The following is a 17,175-nucleotide window of genomic DNA, read 5'->3' as shown; positions in this document are numbered from 1 at the left end:
TGGCAATGGCATCGCACACCCTCAGGGCTCAGATAATGACCGATCACGGCTGAGTTTCAGAAAAACAGGTCAGCCATGATTGGTCGTTACCTAAGCCCCGAGCAGTTGTGATGTCATTTTCAGTCAAGAGAAGTGACAAAATGGCCGCCCCCTGAGATGGCTAAAGTCAAAATTCCGATTTCTGAAGCATTCTGAATATCCCGTTTACATGATTGAGCGGACAGAGTCGCTCCGGCATTTGAATAAGCCACTGTGTACGGCGGCACATGGCGTCATGACTCAAATGGACGTCATTTCCGCTTGTTACTCTCAACCGTCAATACAACACTTGATATTCATGTCACTCACCACATGGAATGAAGCAGCCGGTTTCCTCCTCGCTCCATACGTGTGCTTTTCTGCTGCGTCTTTGAGCTTGTTTCCCTCTGCTTGGATATTTGCGGTGGTTGCGCGCAAATCACCGCACTTCCGCATACAAGCACTTCCTGTACTACAAGGACCAGCATTCCTTGCAGTTGTGCATGCGCAGAATGTCTCGATCGTGTCTGTGTGCGCCGGCAGTATCTTTGCCTTTTTCACCCTCCTCCCGTCCTTCTCCATCCACTTCTCAGCGGTAATGCTAAGTACAGCATCTTATGTTTTTATTTCAATGTATTTTTTGTAATTTTTTTATTAAAAATTAAAAGTATTTTGACGTAAATTTCGACTTTAACGGTGAAATCCGGCATACGCCGAAAGTCAGGTTACATCGCCAGTGTAGAAACGGAACCCGTTCGTAAAATGAGGACTCCCTGGGGTAGACTTCCGCTTTAACTCATATTTCATATTAATTATATTGCCTTGTTTCAACTAGTGGGCCTGCATAGAAAAAAAAAGAGTTTTGGGTTGATTTCCGCTTTAACTACTATCGAAAGAAAACATGGCAAAGACGTATTTCTTGGGAAAAAAAAAAAGAGTTGACTTCTCTTTAAGAAACAATTATTGATCGGTCTCTCTGGATGAGAAAAACAGGAATGTGCACAAACTGTAACGGCCTTGTAGAAAAGTAGGACGAAAGGAAACAAATCCTTAGACACATATCAGAGGAGTGGATAACCACTATTCAAAATGACGGCGTCCATATTCAGTGCAGTTTTGTCTTACTGATGCGGCAGCGACGCATTAAACACCGCTTAAACCTCGTCATCGTCTGCAAATAGTCGCTTGTGATGCCATTGTTATCTTCAAAAGAATATAAAACAAACCTCTGCAGGACTATTTGGCTTCGCTCGTTTGCAAGTAGCACACGTGATGATGTAATGTTAATGATGTGTGTGACTACAGATAAATCCCAGCGGTGTTATTATGGGACGCTGTGTGCTATGACTGTATTCTTTCCTTCTTTTTTTTATGGCGGCGTTTTCAACTGGGTATAAAGCAAATTGATGTGGGCTCCTTAAACAAGTTTAGTGCATCAGCGGAACGGCGTGACAACAAAATGGTGGTGATGATGAGGATGACGGATCCATAAATCAGTCTTCATCAAACACTATCATAGACAGGGAGTCTTCACCGGGACTTCAAAATGCTATTGTGATGAACAGGCCGTCACGCTCGGGTTTTCATGGTTGTTTGAGCAAATGAAAGGATCAAACTTTGATGCTATGCCACACCCACCCACATTAGGTGGCGTAGGTGAAAAAGCTTCACAGTTAAGCGTTGCCCATCTGTCTCAGACACATGCTTCCAATACGGGCAAAGTGCCCAGAAGGAGTTTGTCAAAGCAAGACCTCTGGATTAAACGACACTTTAAAGTGAAAGTCGACCCAAACATATTTTTTTTCAAGAATATGTTCTATGCAGGCCCACTAGCTGAAACAAGGCATATTATGAAATATGAGTTAAGCAGCAAAATCCACCCATTTTTTTTGCCATCTCAGGGGGCGGCCATTTTTTTTCACTTCTGTCGACTGAAAATGACATCACAGGGCTCAAATAACGACCAACCAGTTTTCTGAAGCTAAGAAAAGCGCGGATTTTGTTGCTTAACTCATATTCCACAAACACAATATTAATCAGAATGCTGTGTTCCAATTGGTGGGCCTGCATAGAACATATTCTTTAACAGATATGTTTGGGTTGACTTCCGCTTTAAATGGTGCGACAGTTATCTGCATCATCTACACAACTAACATTGTATTGTAATTACCGCACTACTGGTTACTTTCTTCGCTTGATGAGTTGACTCCCCGCATCGTTTGCACAGTCATTGGTCGGTACTACAGCACCAACAGTACCCTCACATTGCATAAAGACTCTGTGTACTACTGTGTCAAGTCTTTGCTTGTCATAGTACTGCAATGCTAGTGTAGCTCATCCGACCTGAGATCAATTCGGTGTGTGTTTTTACACACTATGCCAATAAAAATGATTCTGATATCTGGTGTGTACGTTTACCTGTTGTGAAGATATGAGCCATGTTAAATCACCTAAGGAAGATTTAAAATATCCCCCCCCCGAGAAGACCGCCAGCTCCAACATCGGAGGTGGAGACATTAATTAGAAGGCGCAAAGAAACAACACTTAACCGCAACCTGTCTGGCACATCACTTTCTGACTGAAAATTGTGTTTCTTTATCTTCGAGTGTGACAACCAGGCCCCATCTCCTCCACTTCAAAAAAGAGCCCATGCCTCCCGCTGCCAAGCGAATAAACTATTATCTGGACTCGCCACTTGTTCATTTAGGCGGCCCTTTTGGCGACAACGCTGCCATCTTCGCAGAGAGGGCCGAGGACGTGTCGTACCGCGGGCGCAAACAGATGCCAGCCGTGCCGCTTTTCTTCTGGCCGGTTGCTCGGGTTGAATACGAGACGCACATGTGAAGAAATGTCCTTGGCTGAATATATTTGCTTTTAATTATGAATTTCACATGACAGATATGCTAATAGTGAAGCTTATGTATCAGCGATGCTGTGCAATTTGGACAAATGAGACCAAAATAATTAGGCAAATTACTCATAAAATTGCAAAACACCTCAAAGGGTGTATTTAGCTTTTTCTTCTGCTTTTTTTGCAACATTTATTTCAGACTAAGGAGCAAATAGGAAGTTATACAGTGTGGCCCAAAGGAAAAAAAAAAAAATTACGCCGTCTACAGGGCGTAATTTAAAGAAAAAAAGAAAAGATAATTCCATTATTGTTTCTTAAATGGCATGTTTTAAGGTTTCAATTAATATGAATAAAATATTTTTCATCCATCACATCTCGAGAATATTCAAGATTGCTTTATAACGCACCACTATTGTGTTTTGTTACAAAACCTTTGCGTTACAATGCAATAAATGTTCCGTTTTTCTCGCGCGATTTCTGTCAAGGGAGAACCACTCCCCCTACGAGGCGCAGTCCTCACATTGACAAGTAGGAAAGTCAGAGACAATGGACACGGACACCAGGGATAAGATTCTGGCTAGTAGAAATGAGACCACCAGTGAATTGGTTCAGAGCTCTACCGTTCCAAAACAAAACAGGAATGCTATCCACACTTTTCCTACGCCCGATGCAATACCGCATCCCGGATTACACACACAAAATAGGTAGGCGTGTTTCTGTCAGTCGTGTGGCGTTACCCATGGTATTACATGTGTTGAACCACTAGAGGGCAGACTATGCCTGTGCAATGTTACTGGCGGGACGAGAACAGTGGTCTCGCTTTTTAAAAGAACCCAACGCAACACGACAGTCGGTACTTGACCCGGTTAGGGACGATTAGAAGGACGGACGAAAAAACACTTTCATCCTTGCTTAGTCCGTCCTTTTTAAAAGACTTCTCGTTCTCTGTCCGTCCATCCATTTCGTCCCTGGGACGGAATGCCCATCTCTGCTAATTTCTTCATCTTGGGGATCTTGGGCATTCTATTTGTTTCCCAGTCTGTATTGTAGGTAAATACACATTTCAGACTTTTTTTTTTTTCTCACTGTGTCCTTGCAACTTCCCCGCCCGTCGACTTCCTGTTGCAATTGCTGTCCGATGAGTCAGCACACAAGGACTGAATTAATTGCCAACTAATGAACGCTGTTATACTTCGAAATTAAGGCTAAATCTAGTGTCTTTATTTGCAGCCATCTCAGTCTTTAATCCTTGCCCACGTTAGCTCCTCCGGCCAAAGGTCCCATCAAGGGGTCAAGGAAAGAAACTAAGGAGTGAGAGCAAGGAGGGGCAAATAGCGCAATGAGAAGTTTGTTCCTTCATGTTGTCATTTCGTGGGGATTAAGTTCAATTAAAGACGACTGCATGCCACTGACGTGTGTCACATTGCAGATGCCTCTGGGGCTTTGGCTGAATTGTTACCATCACAACTGTAGCGGCGGTACAAGTAGCAGGCTTACCAGGGGCGATTTGACGATCACCAGTTTAGGGGCGCCGATCAGCTTGAGGCCAAGCAAGATGGATAAACTTTTTTCTACATTTGAGCAGAGAAGCATAACATAGCCATTCAATCTGTTGAATGTTGTTTAAATGTTGAGCCACAGCAAAAGAGAGAGGAAAAAGTCAAGTCATTGTCACAGCAGCAGCACCTCTACACACGCATTAAAACTGCATTTTTCTGGAGTAAACCGGCCCTCTATAGTGACTACTAGAAATATCAAAAATGAAAGATGGATCCTTCGGAGGAGGTAATTAGCATATGATTATTTTCTGCTACAGAAATGCAAAAATATGTTTGGTCATCTGTTTACAAATGACGAAGCTGTGCTCCACCCGTTCCTACGTAAAATGCATTTCCGGTACGTCATTTTAGGTGCGCCAGCCGACATAAAATATTAAAGGTAAAATAGTGAAAAATACAAGATTTTGGTGGTGCTGGTAGGCTTAGGAATGGTTATGAGTGTATTATTGTTAAAACTCATTTCACTGCCAGACATTTTTAGACCCTCTTTTACACTAACGTTTGAAAAAAATATAATTAAGTTCCTGGCATCGATTGTCTGGACTGTGTGTCTGGCAGTAGTGAGTTCATGTTTTATGGTATGTTCTGTAAAGCACTTTGTTGCAGCTGCAGCTTCGTTCTAGGAGTATCTTGGGTAAAAATGCCCCAAAAATAAATTACATAAAATTTTTAAAAGTTAAACGGGAAGACACCCGCAAAAAAAATGTTTTCAAAAATATGTTCTATGCGCCTTCAGTAGCCTAAACACGGCATTCTGATTAATATTGTGTTTCTGGAATATGAGTTAAACAGCAACATTTTATCCGATTTTATCCATCTCAGGGGGCGGCCATTTTGTCACGTCTGTCAACTGAGAATGACATCACAGTTGCTCAGGGCCATGACTGGTTGACCTGAGCCCTGAGCAACTGTGATGTCATTTTCAGTCGACAGCAGGTGGCAAAATGGCCACCCCCTGACATGGACAAAAATGGGTGGCTCATACTGCTTTACTCCTATTCCACAAGAAGTGCAATACTATTCAGAATACCGTGTTTTGACTAGTGGAGGCACATAATGTTAAGAACATTTGGGGGTTGAAGTACTGCAGCTTATGACTATTATAAATATTTAAATTACTCATAGTTCAGCCTCTATGTTGTATTATATATTGCAATTGTGTAGGTTTACTGTAGATTGTGATGCAATATGAACCTCCGGCTTAACTTTTGCACCCAATTCTGTCATTTTCCCCTTTAGTATTCAGCCCTCTTCGGCAGCCGGTTAGTCGAGCCTGAATTGATCGCGTGGTATGCCGGTCACACAATCTTGATGACCGCAAGAATCATCAAATTACACCTTCTTCAACTCCAAATCCCTATTTATTGTGAATTTTACATCCACAAGAAGCACTTTATACTTAGAGTGAGCCATCAGAAATGATCAGTCATATTTAGACGACACCGGTGCATTTGTTTGTCAACCTTTTGCTTGAGGGAAGCAGAAAAACAAGACGGCTGCTGGAGCGGAGCCACAACAGGCGTCTGGCGGGTCAATCCGATTAGTAGCTCTATACTAAAAAAAATAAATAAATAAATAAATAAAAGAAAAAATGCTAATGAGACCACGACTTTTTCCCTTTAAACTTGTTGTTGTTGTTTTTAAGGAAAAAGCAATCAAGCCAGCAGCCCATCCGAACCGGGGTGGACAAGAGGGGAGATAAATGACGCCAACAGGTTACACCATGAATAAGTCATGACGCGCTGCACCGGGTCACGGTAATCACCACCGAGGGTGCCGCCGCCTTCATGTCCTCGCCATTCTCTTCTTTGCCTTTTAATGCAGTTCGGAAAAAAGATGGAGAGGGCTGGAGGAAGGGGATGAGCAAGAGGATGCGGGCGCAGGCTACCCTCTAGTGGCGCACAGCAACTGAGTTATTGAATTAAAAGGTTAAAACGGGTGCCCAAAAGTGATGCGAGGCCAACGAGAGGCTTGGTTATATGAGTGGGAATTCCTTCCGGAGCGACTTCCTATGTAAATGGGGCAGCCTCCAGGACGTTTGCGATGCATCACCACAAGTGTGGAGCCGCTCAAAATGCGCTTCTCTTGACCTTTTAAAGGGGAAGTCAACCCAAAAATTGCTTGACAAGAATGTCTTCTATGCAGCCCCACTGGTTGAAGCACGGCATTCTGATTAATGCTGCGTTTGTGGAATATGAGTTAAGCAGCAAAATCCATCCGTTTTTGTCCATCTGAAGGGGCGGCCATTTTGCCACTTGCTGTCGACTGTAAATGACATCAGTTGCTCAAGGCTCGGATAAAGACCAATCACAGCTCTGTTTTCTGAAGCTGAGCCATGATTGGTCGTTACCTGAGCCCTGAGCAACTGTGATGTCCTTTTTTGTTGACAGAAGTGACAAAATGCCCGCCCCCTCAGAAAGCTAAAAACGGGTGGATTTGGCTGCTTAAAGCGGAAGTCAACCCAAACATATTTTTTTCACGAATATGTTCTATGCAGGCCCATTAGTCGAAACAAGTCATTCTTATTAATATTGTGTTTGTTTTTAGCTAGCTCAGAGGGCGGCCATTTTGCCACATCTGTCGACTGAAGATGACATCACAGTTGCTCAGGGCTCAGCTGACCACCAATCATGGCTCAGATTCAGAAAACAGGTGAGCTGTGATTGGTCGTTACCTGAGCCCTGATCAACTGTGATGTCATTTTCAGTTGACAGAAGTGACAAAATGGCTGCCCCCAGACATGGCTAAAAACGGGTGGATTAACTCTTATTCCACAAATGCAATATTAATCAGAATGCCTTGTTTCAACGAGTGGGCCTGAATAGAAGATATTCTTGAAAAAATTATGTCTGGGTTGACTTCCACTTTAACTCCACAAACGCAATATCAATCAGAATGCTGTGTTTGGACTAATGAAGGCGCATAGAACATATTGCAAAGATTTTTGGGGGCTTGACTTCCCTCTTTAAAGAAAGAAAAGCGTGTAAATGACGGCTTGGATCTTAAACCTAAACAAGAAATTCTGTAATTGCAGTGGAGCATGTTCCTCCTTGCAGTAAGGCAACATCACAAAAAAAAGATGCACTCAACACAACTAAGGTTAAGTTACACAAAAGGCATTTTCTGGTCTTTTCTAGAGGAGGAGATCTGATGATGCACTTGAAGGCTTGTGAGGGATGGCTTTGCTCTTTGACACAAAAAAAAGCTTCATCAGGCTCATTTGTGCACAGCTTCCACTTATGGCACAACACCACAAGTGCGGAGCCACATAAAGCATTTTTCTCCGCCATGTGCTTGGTTTGTAAGGGATGGCCTTAAACAGACAAAGATGCATCCAGCACAACCACACACAGCTCCCATCACGACAACCTTGAGCCACATACATGCATGTTCAGGTTTTGTTATTGAGAATGTACTTGAAGACTCATGTGGGATAGTTTGATCATGAGAATTAAAAAAAAAAAAAAAAAAAAAAAAGCGGCATCCAGCACATTTGCACGCAGCTTTGCAGGCAAGACACACAAAATGCATATTGTATTGTGATGGATGGCTTTGCTCTGAAACACAATAGGCTACATCTGGCACAGCTTCTCCGCACGACATCAAAAGAACACACATTTTCTGAGCTTTTAAAGAAAGAAAGCTTCGACCAACTTTTTAGTGTTGATCTTAACTCATTCACTGCCATTGACGAATCTATTTGTCTTTTCGCAGTCCGGCCATTCAATCGCAGGAATTCATTTATATTTTTTTTTTCAAATTTTTTCAGAGGTTCGGGTAAAAGAGGGTCTGAAAATGTCTGGCAGTGAATGAGTTTAAGTTGCATCTGGCGCATTTGAGCACGGCTTCCGCACACACCAACGTCACAAGTCTAGCAACACAAAATGATATTTTGGTTCTTTATCACAAAAACGAAGCAACCAACACAACATCCACGCCACTACTAAACGTGTCACAATACTGACTAAGCCTTACAAGTTCCTCTCACACCAGTGATCCTGTGTTTTATAATTCCCGTTGTGCGTATTTTAGCTAGCAATGGGTGGAGACCATTTTGTGTTTCTATAGCAGAAACTAATCATACAATAATTATTTCTTTCTGGAAAAAAAACAAAAAAAAAACGTTTTCCACCCCCAACCTGTTGTCCTTCAAGACGGAATAAAAATGTTCCGCAATCACACAGTGGGTCTGCGAGGCTAGGCCTAGCCTTCGTTATATCAAAGTGATGGTTGTTGTAAGTCAGAAGTTGCGCCCAGGGGGAGACAGAAGCTACGCAATGCCGCACACATCTCTCAATTCTTATGGACTCTTCAAGAAAGAGAGCTTTGATTTTGGCCTCCGTGGATTATGAACATGATAAGGTGAGGTGACTTTCATTTCAGCAAAACAATATGCATCCAACACCAAATCATCAAGCATTCCCACACAAAATGCATCCGAGTCGACTTTCAAAGGAAAGGCCTGATTTTTTTATTTTATTTATTTTTTAACTCCTCGGAGGATGTATTTGAAGTCTCACAAGCGATATCCTTTGATCAAGTAAAAAGTTGCATCCTGCACAACGACAAGTTTTAAGCTATACAAAATGCATTTTGGGGGGACTTCTCAAAAAGGAAGCTCTGATTTTTTTGGGCCAACTCGTGAGGCAAGGCTTTGATCTTGAAAGCAACCAGAATATTTGCGGCCAGCTTTCACACCCGACAACACAAAATGTAGATTTCGGAACTGTTGTGGGGACTGCACTTGGAGTACTTGACGGCAAAAAAAAAAAAAAAGGGAAAAAAAAGCTGCATCCAGCACAGTAACACAAGTGTTAAGTGAAGGCTCTGTGAGGTATATCTTAGCACATTTTTTTGCACAGCTTCCAGGACAACACACCACTGAAAATGTTACTCATCGCCTTTGTAACAAGAACTGAGCCACGCAATTGTCTGGAGTTTTCAAGAAGGGAAGCTCCGATTTTGACCGACTGATGAGGGACGGCTTCAATCTTGAACAAAAAGACGCTGCATCCGGCACATTTGCGCACAGCTTCCACACACCACGTCACACTGCAAGTGTTATTTTTGCACCTGTGTAACATACACATCTGTCTCAAGTTCATAAATTGGGAGGGGGGGGGGTCCCAAAGGAGGGTGGTGGAGGGTAGTGATATGTAACTGTTTGACCTCACTGCGCCATTTATTTCTGTTCCATTTGGCGCAATCTGTCGGAGCAGTTGGACGCGGACGCAACATCCTCCTCCTCCTCCTCCTTGTGAAAAAGAGGATGAGGAGGATGCTGATGAAGAGGCCTGCGGGGGTGCAACTTTCAGGACGCACACCCTCGCCACCACTCGTCCCCCCCACCCCCAACCACCATGCACATACTCAGAAAAAAAAAAAAAAAAGAAAAAAAGTGAGGTGGTACAAGTCACACACACCAAGACCTACTCACATGGATGTGATGTTTTTGAACAAGTCAGCTATGTCCACGGCTCCGCTGCCGTTGGCTCCGGCTCCGTCCTGCACCGCCAGCAGCGGGAAGAAGCGGCCGCTGTCAGACTTATTGCAATAGATCTCGGTGGGCGAGCAGCTGCACGTCGGCGGGCAGTCCAGCATGGAGCTCAGGTGGTCCCGAAAGAGGAGGGCGAGGATCAGGAGGACGGAGAAAAGCCGCCAGCCCCGGCAAATCCGCGGCGGGTCCAGGCATAGATCCATGTCTCCAAGGAAAGATGGAAAACACAAGAGGAATAAGAAGAAACGGAGGGAGAGGAGGTCCTGGTGTCCTTCCTTAAGAGAACAGAGGATGCTCTGTGTGGTGTGTCCTTGCCTCCTCACATATATATACATATATATATATTTATATATACACACACACACACACACTCACACGCACAAATCCACGCGCTCACGCACACACACACGCACGCACACAGAAAGAGAGGAGGGGGGGGAGGGAAATGCAAATGAAAAATAAAAAAAACACGGTAATCAAGTGGAAGAAATCTCCAGGCAGACGTGCATGGTGGCTCCCCTCCACGGACTCTCCGATGCTGCTCTCTCCTCCTCAGCGTGATGCTGGAGCAGGACTGACTGGATGGAGGGATGAGAGGGAGAGAGAGGGAGCGGAGAGTGAGAGAGAGAGAGTGAGAGAGAGAGCGAGAGAGAGAGAGAGAGGCATCGAATGAGAAGTTGGAGGCGTCAGAGTCCCTCCCACCGGCTGCTGTCGTACTGACACCTGCAGAAGCTGCATGCAGTCAAGTGTGATTACAGCGCGCGCGCGTTCACACGCACCCGCACACAAACATATACAGTAGGGCGCACCAAATGGCATCATGGACATAAAGGCAGCGATTCAATAATTACAGTTATATTTTCTACAATGATATGGTTAGAAAAGCATTTTTTTTTTTTAACGCAATATAAATGTGTGACCGACACAGCTTGCTAACGTTAAAACAACGTTCTCAACAAAGCCACACATTTGACGTCAACGTCATCCGACAAACAGCGGTGAAGACTCAAAGAGGCGTGTGATTTATACAGTATTTAGCCATTGGTGATGCTAATTGCTACGAGGCTAACAAAGCAATTTGGTAATCCTAATGCTTTAAACAATGCTAACAGCATGGAAATTAACCGCAAACTGGGGCAAACGCGGGTGCTTAGCGCAACATTCATCATTTACAGATCCGAACGAGATATTTCAGCCATTGGTGGACTCTGAATGCTGATGCTAAAAACAAAGGAATTGACCTCAAACTGTGAGAAGGCTCAAAGATGATATAGTGACATATAATATAATGATATAGTATAGTCATATGATCCTTCATAATATGATTTGTACAATAGAAGACATTTTGACCGTTAGTGGACTTGGAATGCTAATGCTAAGAACGATGCTAACAAGAAAGCAATGTATTTCCTTTGTCATTTGCCTTAAACGGTGGTGAAGACTCAAAGCAAGCTAAATGGTCAATGGGCTGTCATTTGTAGGCCTGTCGCGCTTTTCTACCTGCGGTACTCAAAATGCTTCACACTGTACCTCATTTATCTACTGATGTAGCGTCAGGAGCAACTGTCCATATTTGTAAATAAGAGGATGTGGAATATGAATACTAATGCTATAAACAATGCTAGCAACAAAGCGACATGTATTTCACTACTGGTCTTAAAATGTGATAATTGCATGTAGCAACCACCTTTAATAAGATTTCTACTGGAGCAGACCCTTCCTTTAACTATTGGGGAAAACAACAGACAACAAATTGCACATTACCAACAAAAAAATTTGTCTTTAAGACCCATAATATGATTTGGTCAGGCCACGATGATGTTTCACACATTGGTGGGCTCAAAAATGCTCCACGCAATGCGATGTGTTTCCAACAGAGAACACTCAATATGATTTGACCACTAGAAATTGTTTTTGGTATCGATTAATTCTGAAGGCTAAGGCTAATAATGATAAAAACAACGCTAACAACGAAATTTTCCTTACACTGTGGAGAAGACCCATAAATATGATTTCCAGGCACGATTGGGATTGGAACGCTCATGCTAAAAACAATGCTAACAACAATTAAAAGCAACATTGTATGAACTTGGTGTTCCGCTGTAATCAAAAAATGAAGCTGATGAGCGGTTGTGCGCGTGCGGTTAACAACGGCGTCCTTAAGTAGGAATTTGAGGATTAAGATGCGAGATTGAGAAGGAAGCGTGACGTGAGCCAGATTATGATCAAAGGCTGGCATCAGATTAAACGCCATTACTCCGCGACACCATTGTCTTCGCACTGTAACGCCATTTAAGCACGCAGACATCTTTTATTTCCAGCCTTCCACTCGGCGGCTAATAAAAGTCCTGTCGATAAAAAGGTGAAAAAATATGACAGAATTGGAAGAGAGAGAGCGAGAGAGAGAGAGAGAGAGAGAGAAGATGAGCCGAGCCAAGTATCCACTCTGCATGTTTGACTTTATTGTTGACTTTATTATTTTATGCCTTCCATTACGCTCCGCTTTCACGCATCAGGCGGGAGCAAACAACCCGAGAATGGTTAACTTTTCCCCCACGTCAAGGTCGCAGGTGGTATAGAGTACGCTGGCATTTGTAAATAATACTTTCAAAGCATAAAATGTATCCTAAACAGGAAATTCTTTCTTTTTTTTTTTTTTTTAATCAGAGATCCTGCAAATTTGCCACAGTGTCCTAATATATAGCGGACATATCAGAACCCAGTGAATATCAGAAAAAAATTGAAGCATCAGAGCCATAACACAAGATTTAGAGTCATGTGTGCCTTTTACACGCAACACAGTGAAGCGGGAAAACAACAACAACTGTGCACTTTCAACCACAGATCCTGCAAAACTGACGCATCAGAGTCAACAGAAAATTCAGCGGAGCGACTAGCTAATTGTGTGCGCGCGCATGCAAACCCGCAACAAAACTGTCAGCACCCCTAAACGTCTGATCCTAGAATCGCCCCTGGCCTGGAGGTCAGAGTACCAAATTTTTTTTTCCCATTGATATGTGCAAAAATCAGCCAGCTGCTATGGCCCCTTCAGATCAGGGGCCGAGGCAATTACCAGCCAAACCTTTAAAGTCCCTTTACATCAATATCTGCATATTTCATGAAAATACAGCCAGCACTGAGCAAGTCTAATGTGTGTTGCAGCCACCAAATGAGTACGAAAATGAAGGAATATTATGAAATTAATAATATTTGTCTATTTGTCTTTATTTGTCTCAAAACATAATACACAGTGTTATTAAAAAAAATCTCTCTCTTGCGCCATTAATACTGCCAAGCTCTCTCCCGCTGTATAGAGGGTCCTCGCCCGGGAAGAAGGAACACAGAGTTGCCGGCGACTAATTAGGCAGAAGCGGTGTGGCGTCTTGCCTTCAAACAGACTTGAAAAGCGGACATGGTCTCAGATGTGCCACACTGGAGAAAACACACGCAGATTTGCTGATTCCCCCCCCCCCCTAAACAAACTGCAGCACACTTGTGCTTTAGAGCACAACACAGCATCCATGCTGAAAGGAGATGTGACGGATAGTAATGCCTTTTATTTTATTATTATTCTTTTAACAATTGAACCCCACTAAGGCCTAAAGCGCCTGGCTCAACAGCTCCCCAAAACCTAAGGTCGTCTTTGGAATTACCCTCGAAAGTTTTCCCCAAAATTCAACACCTACGAAATAATATCTCAGACCCTGTAGCAGACAGAAACATAATTTCAAAAGAATTTCAGAGCTTAGACATGTGGCTTGCACACAGGCCTGAGTTTATTCATCTTTACTGTTTGAATAGAAGATTAAAAATAAAAAAATGCCAGTGCAAGGGAAGCACTATTTTTAATGTAAAAAAACGAGTGGTAATTACGATCCTCTATTCTGTTAAATAGCACGCTTCACCCTCTCAGAACAGCCCTGTTGAAATCGAGGTCACGAACATTTTGCAAAAGGCGTCAATTACACTGCAAATGATGGAAACCATATTGAAGATACGGCCCGCGAACAAACAAGGTGCAGCCTGATTTGAGAGCAAGCCCTCTTGCGTCACGTCACAGAAACGCAGAGCATGAGCGTTGTGAAATTGGCGCTGTGGTGAAAAACGGTTGCTTTGAAAAACACTTCTTGCTCTCTGGGAAACACACTTTTTTACAAAACTCGACCTCAGGTCGTGAAGGCCTTATCTAATAAAACAAGATGAAAAAAAGCTCAGTGTGAAGCTGATGGTCATCCAGCAGGACCTAATAAAAGCGTACGTGTCAAACCGGCCGGCCGAGCACTCCAAGTGCTAACATGGCGATTTATTTCAATTTGGGCAGCGACGTGGGGACCCCGCCGGGAGCCGAGCATCCCCTCGCCAGCTCGGTTTGTCAGAAACTCCAAGCTAAAGCGGCTTCGAGGCTCCCCGTGCAATAAAAAAGTGGTCCCGCCGGTGCTTTAAACATCATACTCTGAGTGGCGCACGCTCTCTGCAGTCTAGCCATCAACATCCTTCTCCAGCAGTATGTTCGCTAGTGTCTGCTGATCGGCACACACAGCAATGGAGAAACGATCCATACAGAAGTCGATACTTTATTCAATCTACAAACCTACGCTATCGCCTTCAGATATTTCGTAAGGCCAAGACTAGGAAAAGATTGATCTAATATATATATATAAATATATATATGTGTGTATATATATATATGTGTGTGTATATATATATATATATATATATATATATATATATATATATATATATATATATATATATATATATATATATATAGATACACATATATATACATATACACATATATATACATATACACATATACATATACATATACACATATACATATACATATACACATATACATATATATATATATAGATGAAAAATGGTCAAATATTGCTGAAAAAAAAAAAACAATATTAGAGAAAAATACAATGCTGCGGGCGATAGTTTGCCTGCTCCTGAGACAAAGCATCTGTGAAATGTGGCTGTATGAAGTTATAAATTAAATTTGGAAACGCTACGGGCAGCATTTGAGCGCATGATGGCAGCAACAATGAGATTTGTGGTGGGAGAAGGCTGAAGACAGACAAGTGGGACATGAAATACATCCAGTACAGTATTGTAGACACACCGTGTGTGTTTTCCCGTCATTCACATTCACAACGCCACAATCCTGCACTCAATTAGTTGAGGCATACTACACACTTTCATCTGGAAGGCGAGGTGCGCACACACACACACACACACACACACACATCCCGCACAGCGGGGGACAAACATGCTGTACTGTAACTGTAATCCCTTTGGAGACCGGTCCCACACTAGGACGTGAAATGGTGTCATGAGTGATGGATGGTGGCCATAAAAGCAAAACAAAAAACTGAAAAATATTATGATTAACATAGAACATTTTACACCACAACTATACAAAAATAGAAAAAATATTTTTAAAAAAGATTGGAAAATATACAGATATTTTAGACTAAAAGAATATAAGAAAATATTACAAAAATATTGTAAAATACACAAAATAAATTGGGGGGAGGATGAAAGAAAATTGGAAAATAAAAACAACACCATCCAAAGAAGACGACATTATATCATTGAAAAACAAAAAATAAATTAACAATTAAAAAAAAAAAAATTACAGGGGCGACTGGTTAGCACATCCACCAAAACAAATTGCTGCTCACTTCACCGATGTCATCTTCCTGCATTTGATTGACTTTCACATCACTTTAACAAACACTGTAAAGTACTATAATGCGTGTTCAACGTTGCCCACTCGGCAGCCATTGCAGCCTGATCATCCTGGAAGGGGGATTCCCCCATCTATGTACAACAAAGTACAGAAATAAAAGACAGCTCATTAAAAGAACACACAGTCAACAAACATTTAAAAATAGAGCATATAAGCTACGCCCTTCTTCTGTGTCAGTCAATGCATTTGAAAGCCGCCTATGGATTTTTACCATACGTGTCCACTGTTGTGACAAACGTGGTCTTGTCTCGGGGAAAAAAAAAAACCTGATCCTGACCGCCACCTCCGCCTGTCAATCATCCTGTTCACGCAAGAGCCTAAAGTGAAAGGTGTGGCGGTGACTAACTCTTGAGAGAGTCACGCTTCTTACAGCTGTCAACCTCATTTAAACACCAAAAAAAAAAAAACTGCCTACCTCTCATTTAACATCCGCAGGACAACTCGAAGCCTCCATCAATTGAGTGCCTCTAGCAGTGGTTTAAAACTTTCGCCGCCAAATACCACCTAAAAAAATACTTCTTAGAGTACCACCACCTGGTCCATATATGCTCACCGAGTGTTCTTTGTCCATTAATATCATGCGAGCTCTTGGGATGAATTTCGGTATTGAAGAGAGAGAAAAAGGAAAGTCAAACAGTCATTTGAGAATTGTAGTTAACCTTACTTTATTACACAATACTTTTTTTTTTTTTTTGCAGTCGACAAAGACTCTATTCAAAAAAAAAAAAAAAAAAAACTAATGCTAAAACCTAAATAAAAAAAAGAATTTATTAAATAATAAAAACTAACAAACTTGCTCGAAAAAAAATATTAAAACTAACTGGGGAAAAAGGGCCAAAACGGAGTAAAAACTAACGGTAATGAAAAATCTAAAACTACTATAAAACTGGTCATAAACCGAGACGGGAGACTCACCGCACCTTGAAAATGGAAGAGAAAGTTGAGTAAGAAATTGACTGAATGGGAAAATATGCTTCTAAATGAGAAGATTCTTATTCCCAAACATGTATATTTAATATCGTTGTAAGCCAATGTACATTATGCACAATTTGATCTGTGCTTAAAAAGAAGAAACACAAGCAAAAAAAAAAAAGGCACTCAAGTAATATTAACCTAAAAATGGCACTCATAAAATAGTACCCAAATAAAATGTTCAAAATAAACAATTATCAAAGAGTGAATGTAAATGTATTAAATTTAAATACAATCAAACTCTACTTGGCCAGTGAGTCTTTCACGCACCACTAGCCTGTGTACAGACAAAAAAAAAACAAGAACAAAGAAAAAAAAAAAACAAGAACAAAGAAAAAAAAAAAACAAGAACAAAGAAAAAAAAAAAACAAGAACAAAGAAAAAAAAAAGTTTGACAGTGAGTTCACATACTTTTTCTTGTAGCTGTATTTATGGCCTAAAAGTTTTTTCAAACAAATAATTGCTGTAATTCTGACTTGACTACTGCGTTGGTGCAAGTTGCCGATTGAATTGCATT

The 17,175-nt window shown here is 41.8% G+C and overlaps 1 protein-coding gene across 2 annotated transcripts in view; it reads right to left on the bottom strand.

The window, feature by feature from the left end:
- Positions 1–17,175, bottom strand: part of ntrk3b (neurotrophic tyrosine kinase, receptor, type 3b) — a 223,785-nt gene that overhangs the window by 184,336 nt on the left and 22,274 nt on the right. For both annotated transcript variants that reach the window (XM_086025698.1, XM_086025699.1), the window contains exon 2: positions 9,866–10,503. In XM_086025698.1, the coding sequence (XP_085881824.1) occupies positions 9,866–10,260 (395 nt within the window). In that variant the 5' untranslated portion in view covers positions 10,261–10,503. The remainder of the gene's footprint in view (positions 1–9,865; positions 10,504–17,175) is intronic.

The sequence above is a fragment of the Filicampus tigris genome, chromosome 3 (genome assembly GCF_054856515.1).
Source record: "Filicampus tigris isolate MCC_2025a chromosome 3, RoL_Ftig_1.0, whole genome shotgun sequence".
NCBI lineage: Eukaryota > Metazoa > Chordata > Actinopteri > Syngnathiformes > Syngnathidae > Filicampus > Filicampus tigris.
This window is presented reverse-complemented; position numbering and strand designations above follow the sequence as displayed.